Raw genomic sequence first — 18,048 nt, forward strand, 5'->3', positions numbered from 1 at the left:
AACATTTTCTGATGTCTAGATGGAATTATGGTAGTCTGTAACTGCTCTCATCTTCATTTGCCTTTGTCCTTTTGATAACATTTCCCCAGAATCGGGCAGTTTAAGTATATAACAAAATATTAGAATCATAATATATCGTTTCCCATGTGGAGGGGGATTAATGTCTCACCGCAAGTATTTTCACGTATCAACTGCGCCCTTTGAAGTCTATGTCTAACATTGAACACAAATGCAAAAGATCATCCTCATGTGAGTTATCAATAGGCTGCATCATCGCTCATCTTCCCCCATCATCTTCCGCACCTTCTCCCTCCCTCCTTGTCTGTCCATCTCCTCCCTCTGCGCCTTTTTACGCACAAAACAAGTCAGAGCGCACACACGGCTGGCGGAGAAAACAGGAGAGACAATAGACAATAGTTTGGGTCATCATGGTATTTGGATTTTTACCGTAGGCAACATGCGCGCCGGACTGTGAGATACAGGTGACCGATCCGTAAACGCGTCTGTTCATTTACTGGCCGAAAGTTTCAACCAGGTTTTAATGTTGCCAACCGAGATTTCAGGAGGAGTGTGTTTCACTTCAAGGTAGGACTCCGCAACTCGAGAACAGGTTGTCAGTGAAGGCAGATTTCCAAATAATTGTATTGCTTGAATTGATGTGTGTCTTGCACTCCTGCTGCAGCGCTTGCTTTAGGTCTGACGTTATTTGGCGTGTTTTTAAAAGTGCTCAGGTAAAAAAAAAAAAAAAAAAAAAAAAGATAAAGTCACGGTGACCTTGCTGTCTGATAAATTATGATCTTTGATCTGGTCAATCCAAATAAAATAATGCAGAGGAGACCGATTTTATTAGAAGTCAGGTTTCAGTTGGTGGTTCAGTCTCAAACATTATAGTCTGGAGTCTGATGTTTACTTCTGATAGCACGAGGGTAACCCTGGCCATTTCAACAACGTTTTAAACTAAACTATGTTGGATTTCCTCTGATTGTTATCATATTAATTATTGAGCACAAAAAAAGGTTTGTCAGTACCTTCAATCCGAGGAAAGCTTCTTAATGTTTCTTTTGAATGTCAATCTTTGGAGTGCGCTTTGACATCAACATTATTGATCCCATTGATCCTCATATGATATGACAATTACCGTGTATTTCTTTTAATTATAGCTCCAGGAGACCTGCAGCAAAGTTGATGAAATCTTTTTGAACATTTTTATTCCGGTAATCATTATCCGAGTGTCATCATGTAATTATCGATGCATTACACAAATATGTCAGTAATGTATTCAACCCACAATTAGGCAGAACGTCAAATCAGATTAGCTGTATTTACATAATTCATTTGTTTTATTTCATTACATTATTTGCTGCGGCAATGTGGCAATTACCCGACATTCAATAGCCTATTTCATATGTACTTCACAGACTCACTGTCCAATCCTCCCCAAAAGTAATATCGTTTTATAAAAATTAGGATTCTTTACAAATAGCATATCACAACAAAAATAATCTTAATATAATTTAATATCCAACTGGAATATAGGGTATAAATATTGACATAAACCTATTGATTTTAAGAATCCTGATATAAATAAATACAGAGTCTGGTAAGGCCACAGCAGACAATCTACATTAAAGTGCCTGTAGAAAAAAAGTTTCCTCAGACATTTACTTTTGCAGCCAATGTCCTTTTTGAAGAGAACTTTGTATGAAACTAAAATGCGTCAGCTTTTGTTAATGTTTCTTCCTTTCCACTTTGGTCACATTAAGAAAACAATTGTACAAATCAGAACAACAACCTAAAACTAACATAGTTGAATTATTGACTGTAATTTTTAGAGAAAACCTTGAAACATAGGCCTGCATATTTTTCTAAATTAATTTGAACACAAATGTAGTGAAAATGATCGAAACGTACATTTATATAAGCTTAATGTATAAGAACGTTCTTTTTGGTATTTTCACAAATATTATCCTCTTTCTTAACTTTTTTTTTACTTATTTTGTTGACTGATATTTAAAGACTGACATACACTTATAGCTGCTAGGGCCCTGAAATGTAACCTAATATTAACCAGAAATACACTGGCATAATGGTCTAATCTTTGATACTTATATATAATTCTTTTCATTTGGATTTCTATTAAATTATCATAATTGTCTGCGTCGTTTTTTATGTTGTCTATAATTTTAATCATTGTTTTTATGCCTTTAACAACTTGAATTAAATCCAAGCCGCGCGTGTGTGTGTGTGTGTGTGTGTGTGTGTGTGTGTGTGTGTGTGTGTGTGTGTGTGTGTGTGTGTGTGTGTGTGTGTGTGTTCGTGTGTGTGAGAATTCAGCCTACTTTTCGATCTATTTTGTGGTAACTTAAAATGTCACCTTGGAAATACTTTGTCTGTGACTGCTGACTGATGTTCATAATCTGAGTGCATCGGCCTACATTTAATCTGATTAATTCCCTTATTTTGAAATTGATTTACTGCAGTGGTTGAGCTGATATAGATCGAAATGGAGAAAATGTTCTCTGTTTCTCTAGCGATCACACTGAGGGAAGGAGAGAAGGGATGAAAACAGAGGAAAGCCAGCAGTCCTGTCTGCAGCAGCCACCATCCTCTACGCCTTTTGGTGAGTGTTAGCTGACAATGTGTTGCGTAAGGCCCAAACGAAATAAACTCACTATGGAAAATTAAATGTTATCTCTATAGAAAAATATTATCAGGATACCAAGTGTCTTGATGCACGTACAGTTGTATTAAAAAGACCACAAGGAACAAATACCATAATGTAGCCTATTATCATCATTGTCAAGTTCACTGTAACCCGTAACTTGAGTATTGACCTAACATAAATTTATATTGGAATATATGTTTATATTAGAAGAAAATATACATCTGATTACCTATATGAATTCACTATCAATGCAAAAATATTATCGGAATATTAGAGGGACACCACGGGAGAAAAATATAGCAAAACATAAATAGTTTTTCTTACATTTACTCTTACTTATAACTATATATATATATACACACATATATATATATATATATATATATATATATATATAGTTATATAGTTATATACTATACATATATTTATATAGGCCATGTTGACATTAAAAGAGAGTTTAAAACAATAATATAGACTTGTAGAAAATATTTTCAATTGCAAGGATAATAAACCACTAGTTCACAAAGTCCATTTACGAATAATTATGAATATTCTAGACATTTTAAAATCTTGAGGTTGAAAAAATTATCAAATAGTGACCATAAATGTTTGCCCGTACACGACACCCAGCCCAGGGTTGATGGATGGTGTTGTAAAATATACACAACAATTTGTGTTATATTATTTTAAAAATCCGGGAAACATTACATGCTTTCAGTGTTTCAAAGAGGGCCATGAGGGAAATTTGAAGGGAATCAACATTTCCTTATGGTGGGGTTACAGTGGGGTAACTATGATCATGACCCCTGCATTTTAAATAGCCTGTCTTCGGCCCTGCCTCTGTCTCTCTATCCACGCACTGATGTGCCCCCTCCAGGTCCGGAGTACAGGGGAGGGGGAGAGTTGTGTGCGGGCTGCGAGTCACCCATAGCCGACCGCTTCCTGCTGCGCGTGAACGAACGCTCCTGGCACGAGACCTGCGTCAAGTGCGCCGTGTGTTTGAGCGCGCTCACCGGGACCTGTTACTGCAGGGACCGCCTGCTGTACTGCAAGCATGACTATGAAAAGTAAGAGAGCACGCACACACACACACACACACACACACACACACACACACACACACACACACACACACACACACACACACACACACACACAATGAAGGGTGGTTCAGGGTTCACTGTTTGTTGTTGCTCCACTGACTGCATGGGAGAATCGGGCAGCAGTGGACAAATGCAGAAACCCTCCACTTAATAATGCAATAAAAGCGGAATTAATCATCCTTTAGGATCAGTTGAAGAGGAGTGAGAACATTTTCCTAGTAATTAAAAATGCATGTCCTCACCATAGATCTGAAACAAGGTTGTTGTTCAGAGTTCATGAATTTTTTATTTCTTTTCCCCTGCCAACTACACCTCTGTTTATCCCATGTTGAGAGTAAACTCTTATAATGCAAAGAAGTGAGTACTACTGAAATATAGTCTCACAGTAATGGAAATATACATGTATCTCAAAATGTAGTACAGTTCATGAAATATTTACTTCCCAAATCTGCCTACAAGTGCTTATTTACAGTAGAGTGGCGAATGGTTTCTATTGTGAAGCTAAAATTTTCTCCAATCAAAAGCAAGTTGAAATCATGTCTCTCAGCCTCCTCATGCCCATGTTTGCAAGCCAGGAGGAAGACTACTGTCAAATGTCACGCCAGTAAAGCCCATTGAAGTGAATTGAATTGAATTAAAGTGGAAGCTAAAGTCACTCATTATGTTGATTTTAAGGACAAAGTAATGTTTTTGGAGTTAGGGGTGATTAGTTGAAACTGCATTTTCATTGTCTGTTCTTTGACGAAATACAAAAAAAGACACACAGGTGAAAATACTGAAGGTGATGAGGAATAAGTAAGAGTTAGAAGAAGCATGCCTTTTATTTTTAGCAAGCTGAGAGCGAGAGTCTCTCTGCCTCTCGAGATTAACTGAGGAATAATCTTGTCAAATAACTTGTTTACTTACCCGAACAAAAGCTGGAAAATCTAAAAAAAATATCAAGAGACAACCACTTCAATTATACATTCACAAGTTTGATTAAAAAAACAATAAGTTCACTAAAACAAGGAATGCATCTTAAGTGAGTTCATTGGAGAAGACGTTGCTGGAAATGATGAAGTAGGCAATAGTTGTATTGATGTTTGTTCAGTGACATTTTGAGAACATTTTAAGAAAATTACAACTGACCTCACTCCCCCTCTTCCAAGTTATAGCTTACAAAAAATACTTTCTATTGTAAATTCATGTTCGATCCCACAAGTCCGTTACAAACAAGAGAGGTGTGTACAAAAGCTTCGCACAAACCTACATTCATTTTAAATATTAGTCAAGATGCTGAACATGTCAGGCTGAAGTATGAAAAGTATGTCGACAATTACTGGAAAGATTTTAATTTCCTATTTCATTTTAATTGTAGCAACATAAAATAAATGTGAACATCTGTGTAAGTGAGTGTAAGTGTGATACAGATATAGCTGGAATTAAGTTGTGTAACACATTGATAGAAAGATACATGGAATATATGGTGTCGACAGACAATATGTTAGAATGTTTCATGCGTCTGTGAGGCCACTTGCGGGGATTTAAGGGACTACAAAGATTTTAAATGATTAATTGGAAGTTCTTGGCACATAATAGAGTCTACTTTGAGAGTTATTGTTTGGAGAAACATAGGAGCCCCTTCTCTCCCTGCTACTTCCATGTTGTTGACTGTTGGAGATTTGTTTGTCTTTACATAGAGTTATAATTATGAATGTAGATATATAAGACTAGTTTTTTTATCATTTAATAATGCTATCCCATGCTCTATAGTGATGCAATGCACAAAAACATTATATACTTCAATGTAAAACACAGTTAACACTTAATTTGTGAAATGTAAAATGTCCTGTTTTTTGTTTGATGATTCAACTCTGTGGTCATTTTTGAAGCCATATCGTGTGTGTATGGGTGCGTGGGTGCGTGGGTGCGTGCGTGTGTTTGTCAGTTGTTTGGTGTGTGCCGCTGTCAGTGGGTGTGCCTGCAGTGGGAGCTCCAGGGGTAGACAGCTGAAGGACGAGCCTGAAGCTTGTTATCATTGTTTTGAAAAGTGTCAGACGGCATCCAACAGCACAGACTCTCCCACTGTACCTGACATCTGGAGAGGAGAGAGTAAGAGACAGTGAAGAGAGAGAGAGAGAGAGAGAGAGAGAGAGAGAGAGAGAGAGAGAGAGAGAGGAACTGGCTGATGAAAGTCTCATTGTGTGACGTTTATCTGGAAAAATGAGTGGGAAATGTGGAGGCAATAGCTTATCATAAATGAAGCACTGGGTTCATTTTCAGTGATGGAATGAAAAAGCGTATTTGCTCTCCTCGTGTAATGACTGTAATTGTAGATCTAAATTAATAGTCAGCAGCTCATTCACTATGGTGTTGATTTAGTCCCCTATACATTGCATATGGATAGTTGCCTTGTTGTGTGAGTCGGTGCCAGACTTGGCACACAGTACCGCTGCCTGTGACCTTCAGTGGATCAGCAACAATGTCTCCTTGTTTTCCCTGCAGTCTGTCCATCAGCGCTTTACACTACACCCTCCCACCCACCTCCCCTCGCATCTAGAGCAGGTGTGTGCATTGTAACAGATAACCATGTCCAAGAATTTGGAAGACGAAGGGGAATTCATACAATTACCAGGGGATGGTTATTTTTCTTTTTAACCCTCTACTTGAAGCTTGATTCCAGTTTAGTTCCAGCAGGTTGAAAGAGGCAGAAGCAGATCAATTGCCTGATGTCAATACGCACTGATTGTCAAGTAATTTACTTACTTTTGAAGAATTTGTGGATGAAATGTATCCATGCGTGGTAACACGTCATCTTGCAGGCTTTCTTGCTCGTGCTGGAATATTTTCCCTCTCGCCCTAATGCAGTATCTCTGGCTTGTCCAAATATTTTTTAATTTATCCTTTGCTTTGATTACATCACCCATCACACACAGATAGGCAGAACACTCCTCCCTGACTCTCCATCAGCATGAGCTAAAGTCCACACTGCGCAGTACTGTTACCCTGTGCATTTGTTTGCTTGTAGTTAGTATTTCTAAAAGAAATTCAGAGACGTCTCTGAATTTACTTATAATTAATCTATTCTTTTGAGGTGAGAAAAAAAAAACACATGTAGATGTCTATCAATTCAAATGAGAAAACAAATCTAATTATGAAATGTGACCCATCCCCCACCCTGATTCATCTGGGCTAAACTGCCTTCAAGGCAAAAGTTTATTCAACATTTGCATGTTTCATGTTTTCAAAGGATATTTTGCTTCTAATAGATTTTAAATTGATCACTCCGATGCTCAAAAAGCCAATGTCAGGTTTCAACATAACGGTCGACTTTTTAGGGTGAAGGACATAATCCTAATCCAAATATTTAAGCTCTATACAGAACTATATAGAATATAGTTAGAAGATTTGGGTTAGTTGTGAGTCATATTCAAGTTCAGTACCTGAAACTTCTTGTAAAAAAATATGGATCACCCTACTTTATTTTATTTATGTAATAAAACAGGAGCTATGCCTTTAGTTTAGAGATTCCCTGGTCTCAATCTGTTATGGAAATGAAGGGATTTAGACACAATAAACTCAAGTACATCTTGTGGATTTTTCCTGTGGATTTATTTTTGTTTTGAAACCTCAAGAAATTCTCTGGAACCCCATCCTGTTATGGACCAGATGTTCTGCATGAGGTTTTAGAATAATTTTGTGGCAAGACCTCCCTCCATACTTTAAATTTCAATCAGGATGTTTTTATGCACTGGTGCAGTGAATAACTTGTACCGGGAAGATGGGCAAAATGATAAAAAATTTCAATGGAAAACACCAGAAACAGGAAGTCTGTGTAGTAATGAGCAACATTTTTCTAAAGATATAAATGAGCTGTGGTAGAAATGTGGTATATTTTGAGTTACAGGATGATTAAATATAATTCTAGTTGAAAAAAAGACAATGAAACCACATGATGAGCATTCATAAATAATGTCTACCATCCTCAGTATCCTACACACACTTTTTTATTCATTGTCTTTTACACACTGGCTCGACATTATGGTTCCTTGCCAAACTGAGCAGTATAAGGCCAGTGTTCCCTGGTCAATAGTGCTGAGCCCAGACAGAATGAAGGGTAGTCTCGCCGTGTGCAGCCTGCATGCAAGCTCCCTTGTAAGCCCCATAAAGGCAGCTTCAGCCCTGTGAAAAACAGGTCACTGGGGTGGATATTCACTAAACCTTGGGTTTAATACCTCACTCTGTGGGGTGGAGGGCACTGAGACTACATCTAGGTTTACAAACCTTTTCTTTTCAGACAGAGAGAGGGAGACCCCGCCGCCACAGTTATGGAATCTCCCTCTGCTGACCAGGTAGCTATATGTGAGTCTAACATTAACGGCCTGACAGAGTATCCTCTCAAGTTACGGTGCATTTATGTGAGTGAACTTGTGAGTCTTGCTGCTCTAAAACACTGAGACTGAGGATAGAAACTGCATCTTCTACCCCTGTTCTCTCTTCCATACCCCCACCCCACCCACCATTTCTCTCCCTGTCTCTCTATCCGTTGCCTCGTTCATCACTGTCTGCTTTGTAATAATATTTCTCTATTCCAAACCTCATTTCGTTCTCGTTGAGATTGATGGCAGCGATGACACCAAACAGTTTATCTCCCCGTTTATCCCTTGTTTTCTCTTAATCGCCTCCCCTCCCTCAGCGCCTCTTTGTGTCTCAGGATGGCAACGGGAGGAGGTGGTGGGGAGGCTGATTGGGTACAGAGCTAATTACCCAGCATTCTGTGGCTGTCCTGTGATGACAGGCCTGACACTGGGCTGCAGGGAAATACTGTTAGAGAGAATTATGCAATGACGAGACATATTTACAACGAGCCCTTATCCCGATCAGCTCGCACTTCAACTCTGGTCAGTGAGTCAGTGCCATATTAATTGAATTACTTTTAATATCAAGTCGCAATACTGAAACTATCACAATTTGAGAGGTCTGTTCAACAAGAATTACCAAAGAATAACCCCACACATTTCTTGCTTACTCTAGTGGTATCTAAACATGCCGATAGTTTTGGTTTGATCTGGTCAGGTTTTGAGATATTACCTCTAAAATTGGAGAGTAGGTAAATGGAAGTTTTTTCACAGTGCTCACAGCAAAGAAAAGAAACATTTATTTTTTTTAACTCAACATTAATGTGACTTTTCAGAAGTCATGTTTTGTATTAGGGTGCTAGTAGAAATCTCAAAACCTGGGCTAATGAAACCAAAACTATCTGCTTGCTAGTATCATTAGAGGCAAGTGAGATATATAGATATATATTTTTTTCCCTTAAATAACTCAACATCTCTGCCCATATAACGTGTGTACAAGTGGAAGGAAAGTTTGTGGTTCAGTGTGCGTTTAGGTCAGTCATGGCTGCACTGACAGCTGAGGACTGAACTGTATGAATCCCAGTGAGAGGCTACACATAATACATGCATGCGGTTCTGAAACGTTCAAACACTTCTCTCTTACCCAGGAGCCTTACATTAGCTAAACCAGCAGCTCAACAGATGATGGTTGGAGGTGTGCCAGAGGAAAGGAAAGTGGGGATGGGGGAGTTTTTGTGTTTTGATTGCATGCTGTTGGAGAACAGTCAGATTTTATGGTATAAATGAAAGAACATCAGGGAGAAATCTCAACGATGGAGAAAGGGTTCGAAATGGGATAAAGAAGGTAAAGACGAGGTGTCTGAGAGTTTTAGGAAGGGATATGGCCGCAGGGAGGGGCAGATTTTTGTCTGGGTGCATGTGTATGTGTGAGAGGAGGGGGTGATATTGCCACTGTTTTTGCATAATGTGAGATGAGACCCCATCATCTTTCCTCCCCCACAACAATTTTATAACAGACAGCTAATAAATGTTTCATGGCAGAACAAGCTGCTCGCCTTGGCTTTATTAAATCTGAGATAATAAAAGCAGAGAGGGAGAGGAAAAAAGAGAGAGAGAATAGGGGGTCGCACTAGAGAGGGAGAGATAGGGAGATCGGCATAGACTTTTCTCAAATCGACCGGCTGTATCTCCTGTTTCTGGGGCAACGGGTCCCGCTGTCCCCCGCCACCCCCTCCCCGCTGCTTCCCACTCCGCCAGAGACAGACAGGAAATGAGAAACGGGCAGACAGGATATTGCGTTTTGGTGGCCTGGGGATTAACTGTTTTATCTAAACTAACACACACACACACACACACACACACACACACACACACACACACACACACACACACACACACCCACACACTCACGCACACAAACACACATCCATATCCTCACACATAGCATTCATTCTTGGTAGCATCAGGTGTAAATCGCACACACCCAGAGACACATATCATGCAGACCATGCACGCCATGCAGGTTTTTTGTTGTTACTTTACACAGGTACATTACATTAGGTCTTGAATATTACAGGCGTCAGTGTCGCTCCCATGTTGAGCTGGTCTTATTACCAGTGTGAACGATTTACAGTGAGAGTTATGGCATGTAACTGTATAACTGTGAGATTGGCTGAGGGTTTGTGCAGAAAAGGCCTCTAAAGATGTATTCCATACATTGCAGGCCCTCATTGTCATTAGATGACAACTATTACATAGCTTTTACAAATTTTGGAGAGTGTTCATTGAGCAAGTGGACTGTTTATGATGTTACTGTATTGATGCCTGGGTGGATACGTTGCACAAATGACAGCATCTGTCAGTGTTTTATTGATGTTTGTACCCAGGCACCTTATCTGTGTTTACACAAACTGTGCATATTTGTGTTTATGTGTGCATGTGACTATATCCCCACGTGTGTGTGTGTGTGTGTGTGTGTGTGTGTGTGTGTGTGTGTGTGTGTGTTTGTGTGTTTGTGTGTGTGTGTGTGTGTGACTGTACTGTATATATATATTTATATACATGTGTGTATTTGTGTGAGTGAGTGTGAGTGAGTGGTGGCAGGGGTAGTGAGTATCGTGGGGAATGCTGGGAGATTTTAATAACACAGAAGCAGTGCAGGGAGATTTAATAAAAGGAGATGATGTGATTACTGAACCCTGGCTCTGAGCCATTTTGCTTCACAGAGCAATATCCGCCGAAAGTGCGCGCACACACATCCACACACACACACGCGCACACACACACACACACACACACACCTACACCTACACACACACACACACACACACACACACACACACACACACACACACACACACACACACACACACAATCTTACACACACATCTAAGAAATTGATACTAAACAGAATACAACTTAAAAGTAAGATTGTTGCATATAATTTGTTCTTTTTGCATCTACCACATGAATCCTTGGATGTACCTTCATTTTCAGGGAATGTGTAAACACCTACTTGTGTGACACCCGGTCATTCTTAACACATAATGTATTTGGGGATTACATCTTGTACATGAATATCTCAGCATATTATATGTTTGTTAGACAGAAACACATAATAAACTATAGGATATAAATGAGTGACAATGGTGGATCTTTGATGAGCCACAGTTTCGGAGTGAAGCCTTGAGGTAATATGTCCAAGTGATGTTCTTCCCTGCTCTCACATGCAACTGCTCCAAACCAGTGCTATAAGAGGTATTCAAAACCTAGAGTTTGTATACGCAAACTAGTACCTGTATAAATATTCATCAATTATGAAAGCAAGCACAACAACTGTAATCGCTCTGAGACACATACATATTTATGGAATGATTGTGTTGCGGTCCACACAATGTCGTGCTTGTCAGAGCTCACAGGCAAAACAATGCCACATGACACAGCTTAGGGAGATGACAAAGATTCTGTTATTCTGTTTGTATGCCTAAGCAAGTAGGAAAGGGGCTGCTTATAACCACCCAATACTTACAACATATCACCTTTTTCTGCCTCTCTGCATTTGATCTCATAATCAGAGAGCTTGTAATTAGTTATGCCCCCTAACCCCTCAGAAATCCATGGCACCAAACATAAAAGGTGCCTGCAGCCAAAGTTCCTGACGTTTTGTACATCGCAGGCTCACAAGCAGACCGTCTTCTGTCTGCTCTTACATTTCTCCTCTTTGTAATTCTGTACATATGAATATTACACACATCACTTCATTAAAGGAAAGCCCTCTAAATCCAAAGTAAAATCCTCTTCAAAATATCCTTTCTAATAGATTTGTTCACAGCTGTTCTCTACTCTACACCTCAGCTGTTTATAGCAGAAATTCACATGCAAGAAGAAAAATTTTCTTTGTATTTTAGGTCTGTGTCATGCAAATATACATTTTTCCAATGATTCAAACTAAATAATCCGTTTTTATTGTGGTGCCATAACATAATCAAAACTGGATTGTCTTAAACTAAGTGTTTCATATTTTATTCTGTTGTAAACACACGATACAATCAAAAACACAAGCCTGTTTGATGTTATCTTTAAAAAGTATGACAAATTCTAAAAATAGCATGAACAACAATAAAACCATATGACATAAAATGCAAAGAAGACTGAAATTTGTTGTAATAACTTCCTAGATAGAAGATTTTTATATAGAGAATGTGTAGACAATATATTCAGATACACACAGAAATTGTTAATAATAATAACAATAACAATTCCATCCAGTGTGTGGTGGAACCTAAAACCACCTACTTCATGTAGCTGCTAAATAACCATCACGTCCGTACTGATTTATTGGAAGCTACACCCTGGTCAGGGGCAGTGTGAATGATACTTCTATTAGAGGGATTAGACTGATCTACTTACAGACCCCCCTCTGAGGCAGTTGCCCCAAGTTGCCTTCATTTGCCATGTTGAGTAAATTCCTACCGTGCTGTGTACACCCCGATTAGAGAGTGTGGGACTTAACCACCAACATCATCAGTCTTATGTCAAGCAATCCTTTGACAATTATGTTCACTGTGAAAGGGAGCATTTAAGGTGTTGAAGAGTGTGTTTGGATGGAGAGTGAGGCAGCACAGAGCAGGGTGGTGATCGCTCTTGTGGAATCTGTATTAGATGCTAGATATTATCATTAACATGTAGGTTCTTGCAGATATTTTACCGTAGAGGAGCACCTCTCTCAGCTGAAATGCAATGTTTCTATAAGAAAATAAGTTTAGCAACCTTTAGTTAAACACAAGGTCCTGTCACAATAGATTTTGCTTGGGGCTGTTATATAGGGATACTTGTGTTTGCGTTATGATATTAAGTTAGCGACACTGTCATTTGGGGAATTTGGGGAGCGTTTGGCAGATGGATTGAGAAAGATTAGCCGTAGCAGCTGCGTTTGGGACAGAATCGCAGATTAGGAGCTCTAATGTGCAGACCTGGCTCCTTCTTTACACTCCAGATTTGGGCAGCAACACCTTCCTATCACTCAGTCAGGGAGCGTCAACACTTCTGCCTTCGTCCCTTCCTCCCCCTGTTCACTCCCCTCTCATCTTCCTTTCCCTCTTGCCCAGGTTTGGGGTTTGCTCTATTTCTGCATCCACCACCCTTTCTCTTTCTTACACCAAGGCCTATGAGCTAACTTCCTGGTTGCTAAAGAGATATTCTGGTGATCAAGCATCTGTACTTTTTCCTGAATGCAGGTTTCACCACCAGCATCATGATGGATGATGGTATGGTGAACATGGGTAACTAGCCAATATCAGACTAGGTATACTGATATTCAGTCAGTGGGTGTGAGCAAATGTCTGTGTGCATGCCTGTGTGTGCGCATGCATGTGTGTGTGAGTGTCTATGTTTGTGTGTGTATGTGTGTTTTAGTGTGCATAAGTGAGAGGAGAGAGATTAACCCCATGCTATCCCCAATCCCTGGTTATGAGTTTACAGCGTCTGTCTGGCCATCGCACTGTTTAAACAACAATCTAATTAATCCTGTCTTTATTAGTTTCAGTGAACTGGGGAGGCAGGCTGGGAGGGCGTGAGGGAGAACTGGGAATGCTGGCAGAAAATACTGGGGAGGGAGGGGGAGGAAACCAAGTGTGAGAGCAGGGATTTGAGAGGAATTTAATGGCAAAGACTTAGGCCCTGTGAATGGAAATAGGGATGTGAAGAGATGGCGAGGCAGGAGAGAAATTGAAGGGTTATAACATCTCACAGGAGGAGAGATGGGTGGACAAAAGGAGGAAAGTGGTCATGGGGAAAAGCAATGGACCTGAGAAGGACTCTGTATTAAGCTTTATTCATAGTGTTAAATACGTACTTTAAGATTGTGGGTGGGATATGGATAGACTGATGTTAACCCCATCAAACAGATCTCAACATTTCAGGATTTGAAAGGGAAAGACTCACAACAGGCAGCTCTCTTATCACAAGCTAACTACTGCCACCTACTGTAATGAGGGAGAAAAGAAAATACAATGTAGAAATGCAGACTACTGTAATTCCTCTCAGCAGATGTTCACCTTGTTGCTCTGTGAATTGGGTAATGTTTATACGACCTTTAATTAAGAGACTATGCTAATCTCCAGAATCATTTGAGCTGAGGGTAAATGTATCGGAGTTCCTTGTCTGTGCCTCCATCTTTAATTACCTCACCTTCTTTTTTTCGCACTCCTTGACTCCCATAATACCATGTTTCACATTCTATGTAGGTACCCTTCACATAATAAGCTCATGAATATGTCTTTCTCTGCCCCTCCAGACTCTTTGTAAGAAAGTGCAGCGCCTGCCTGCAAGTGATTGGACGTTCGGAGCTGATAATGCGTGTGCAAGGCCAGGTGTACCACCTGGGCTGCTTCACCTGCTGTGAGTGTGAACGCCGGCTGCAAAGAGGTGATGAATTTGTGCTGAAAGAAGGCCAGCTGCTCTGCCGCATGGACTACGAGAAGGAGAGGGAAATGCTGGCCGCTATTAGTCCCACACCAACTGAATCAGGTAAAGAAGCAGTATAAGGCTGCTTTGCCTGAATCATATAGCTATCGTTTCATAGTTGCTTAGCTTTTCTGCCCAGCCAATTTCAATCACATAACTCCAGAAGGGCAAATGGGGGTTTAAGTCTCAAGCTGCCCCCTTCACTATGTAGAAATTTATATAGTGAACTGGATTTCACACACTGAGTAGGTTACTCATTCAGTGGTCACTGGGATACCGAGTCAGTGGCATGCGATACAAGTGCTTGGCACAACAGCACATCGTAATGGTAAAAGGTCTTATAAAACCGAACAAACTGTTTTAGATATGTAGCAGTAATAATACCACCATTTTAAATATATTTTGCCATGTCAGCCTTAATTTTCACATAATGTTTCTTCAGTTTGGAAAATATAGCAGAAGTGTGTTGACTTCTGATCAGTCTACAGACATTCTGGGAAATGTCTACAGTTTAAGAGACTCAGGCTACGGGTTGTTCTGACTGTTTTGTTGTCTACTTACCTTGCTCAGTGAAAAGTGAGGATGAGGACGGTGGAGGAGGCTCTGGTGGGGGTAAAGGTGGTGATGAAGGCAAGGAGCACAAACGTTCAAAGCGACCACGCACTATCTTGACCACACAGCAGCGCCGTGCTTTCAAGGCCTCCTTTGAAGTGTCTGCTAAACCTTGCCGCAAGGTGGGTGGACCAGCTTGTCTTATCAATTAATGTGTCTGCCGGGTAATACCCCCTTGACTTGCATACTTTATTATTGTTGGGCATCTTTGTCTTTGTCTGTATAGCAATTAATTTGAAGCTGTATTTGTTGCTGTAGAGTTTGTATTTTAAAAACTATGAAAAACTCTAACCTGTAGGTGAGAGAAACACTGGCTGCGGAGACTGGACTGACAGTGCGCGTTGTGCAGGTGTGGTTTCAAAACCAGAGAGCCAAGGTTAGACTTTATGCATTTCCTGAGGACATTCTGTTTTACACATCCACACAAAGAAAACATTCATACAGACAGTTTGTGTTTTTTGCGCTTCAGATGAAAAAGATAGCTCGCCGACAGCAGCAACAGCAGCAGCAGCAGCAGGAACAAGAGCAGCTGGGAGGGACCAGGAGAGGACAGAGCAGAGGTGGCCGCCAGAGCAATGACGACAGTGAGGGTAAGAGCTTAAAGTGCCAATGCAGGATCAAGAAGAATAAGCAAAGATTTGAAGAATAGATGATGAAATGGTATGACTAAAGGGTTTCTCATTTCTGCACAGATGGCTCTAGTACCCATGGCATGGATGGGATACTGGGGTATCCCTCTCTGCCACGTCAACAGCTACTTGCTCTGGACCCCAACATCTATGGCGGAGAGCCATTTCGACATGGGCTTACACCGCCTCAGCTGAACAATGAGCAGCTCCACTCCTATGGTAAGACAGGAGGTTGAAGCTGCAAATTCAAAGTAAATTGTCCCCTCAAAAAGGAACATTCTGATGCAAAACACATTTTCCTGGTTTCCAGTTGTAAAAAGACATATGGGTGTAAGGAAAAGGCTGACAGGCTTTCTGAGTAAAAATAACTACTACCTTCATGTGATTTTCTAATCTTCAGTGGTTTCTGTTACTAGTTTGAAGATTGTTCCACTTCAGCTTTGCACATTATTTTTCTCTGCAGATTCAGAGACGGTGTTCCATGACCTGGACAGTGATGGAAGCCTCGGTCACCTTGGAGACTGCCTCTTAGCAACTGGGGATGGCAGTCTCCTGGCAGGGCGAGTGGGAAACCCCATTGACCGTCTCTACTCCATGCAGAACTCCTACTTCACCTCCTGACCCTTATAAACTCTCACCCTTTCCCCTCCTTTTCCACCTTTCACCTCAGAGATGCAGCTAATGGAGTATGTCCATCAACATGCCTGTGGGACCACACTCTGAAAATGCCTACACCCAAACACACTTCTGAGCTTTTATCATAGGCCAAAATAATCACAAGTCAGCCATGGTCATAATATCAGTTTGCAGCAGATTCCCATAATGTTCCCACTATCTCTCCTCGATAAGAATCATATGCTGGAAATACAGACACTGTAAATGTCCAAGATATGTAAAAAGACCTCAATTTCTTCAGTTGTATTTATGTAATGTTCAATGAAACACGTTTCATGGCACTTTCCAACAAAAAAACAACAAAGACACTTATCAAGCATTAATATGTATATCATGAATTACAGACAATAATTGGTTGTTGAAAGTAAATTCATCAATCAAGTTACATGTATTTAAGAGTCTTGGCAGGTCTTATGAGCAGCTGAGGGTCAAACTTAAATTAGTATATTGCATTACTTTTTTTTGTTGACAGGATTAGTGATTAGCTATTGTGTGTGAAAGACTGCAGCATATACAATCCTGTATATGGCTTGGAGTACAATTTTGCTCTCAGGTTAGTGTGTATGTTTTATGTAACCTGAGCGATAACTCAGGATATTGTGCTGGATAGGATTACAATTTAACTAGCCCAATGACTTAAAGAACGTAGATTGCAAAGAGGAAGAAACTCACCATGTAAAATTATCATTGCAAACCACATTATTAGTTTTTCATAATGCATGACAGGTATAATATGGACCAAAAAAATAATCACATTTTTTTTAGCATTTAGACAACACTACAGGGTAATTTGAAGAGCCTTATGCGGAAACAGGGTTGTAAAAGTGATTATTGCTTTAGCTTTCCCTTGTCTTTTATAACGTAATCACTAAGAAGCAGTGCAGTAAATGACAACCAATGGATCTATAATGCCCCAAAGTTAGAACACTGGGTACATTATAATGTGTCCCAAATGTAAATGTGAGTATGACTGTGTTACAATTAATTGTTGTAGTCACTTTCTGTAATAATTTCTTTCTCAAACATCTCAAATTAGATGTTGTTAGGTAGATATTTTGTACCTTCTTCTGTGATAATCTGCAAATATTTAAACTGTAGCATGATATTTATGTGTCACAAAGTAGGTCTAAAGGAATAGCCTCCAAACTAAGTTGAATAGCAAGTGTTGCAGAAAGCATCAGGATCAGACTGACAATGTGGTGCAGAATAAAATAGGATTATGGTGATACTTGTTTCATTTAGGTGCCAGTGATCGGCTACAGCTTGTGACATTATTTCATGACATTATGTTTGACTCTGATCACTGACTCATGGTATTTTTACAGTGATATTTTTGTGAATGTAACTTATTTGTGCGGTATTAGGCGAGTTCCTATCTTACTTTTTTTGTTCAGTGACTGCCAGGTGATGTGCTTTGAATGTAATGTTGCCGTATCTTCAATACAATCTGCAATTTCATATTTGGAGTGTGCTTGCCTTATTGTCCTAAATATGACAAATGATGATGCACTGATCACTTTCTCATCTCATCTAAATGGAAGATATTACACTTGAAAAGAAAT

General features: G+C 39.9%; 1 protein-coding gene across 1 annotated transcript; it reads left to right on the forward strand.

Moving 5' to 3' along the window:
- Positions 1–21: 21 nt before the first annotated feature.
- Positions 22–17,944, forward strand: lmx1al (LIM homeobox transcription factor 1, alpha-like). The gene is made up of 9 exons (XM_051389303.1): positions 22–585; positions 2,532–2,620; positions 3,543–3,732; positions 14,401–14,633; positions 15,141–15,304; positions 15,481–15,558; positions 15,652–15,772; positions 15,875–16,030; positions 16,275–17,944. The coding sequence occupies exons 1-9, from the start codon at positions 542–544 to the stop codon at positions 16,430–16,432; spliced, it is 1,233 nt and encodes a 410-aa protein (XP_051245263.1). The 5' UTR covers positions 22–541; the 3' UTR covers positions 16,433–17,944.
- Positions 17,945–18,048: the final 104 nt, after the last annotated feature.

The sequence above is a fragment of the Dicentrarchus labrax genome, unplaced genomic scaffold, assembly GCF_905237075.1.
Source record: "Dicentrarchus labrax unplaced genomic scaffold, dlabrax2021, whole genome shotgun sequence".
NCBI lineage: Eukaryota > Metazoa > Chordata > Actinopteri > Moronidae > Dicentrarchus > Dicentrarchus labrax.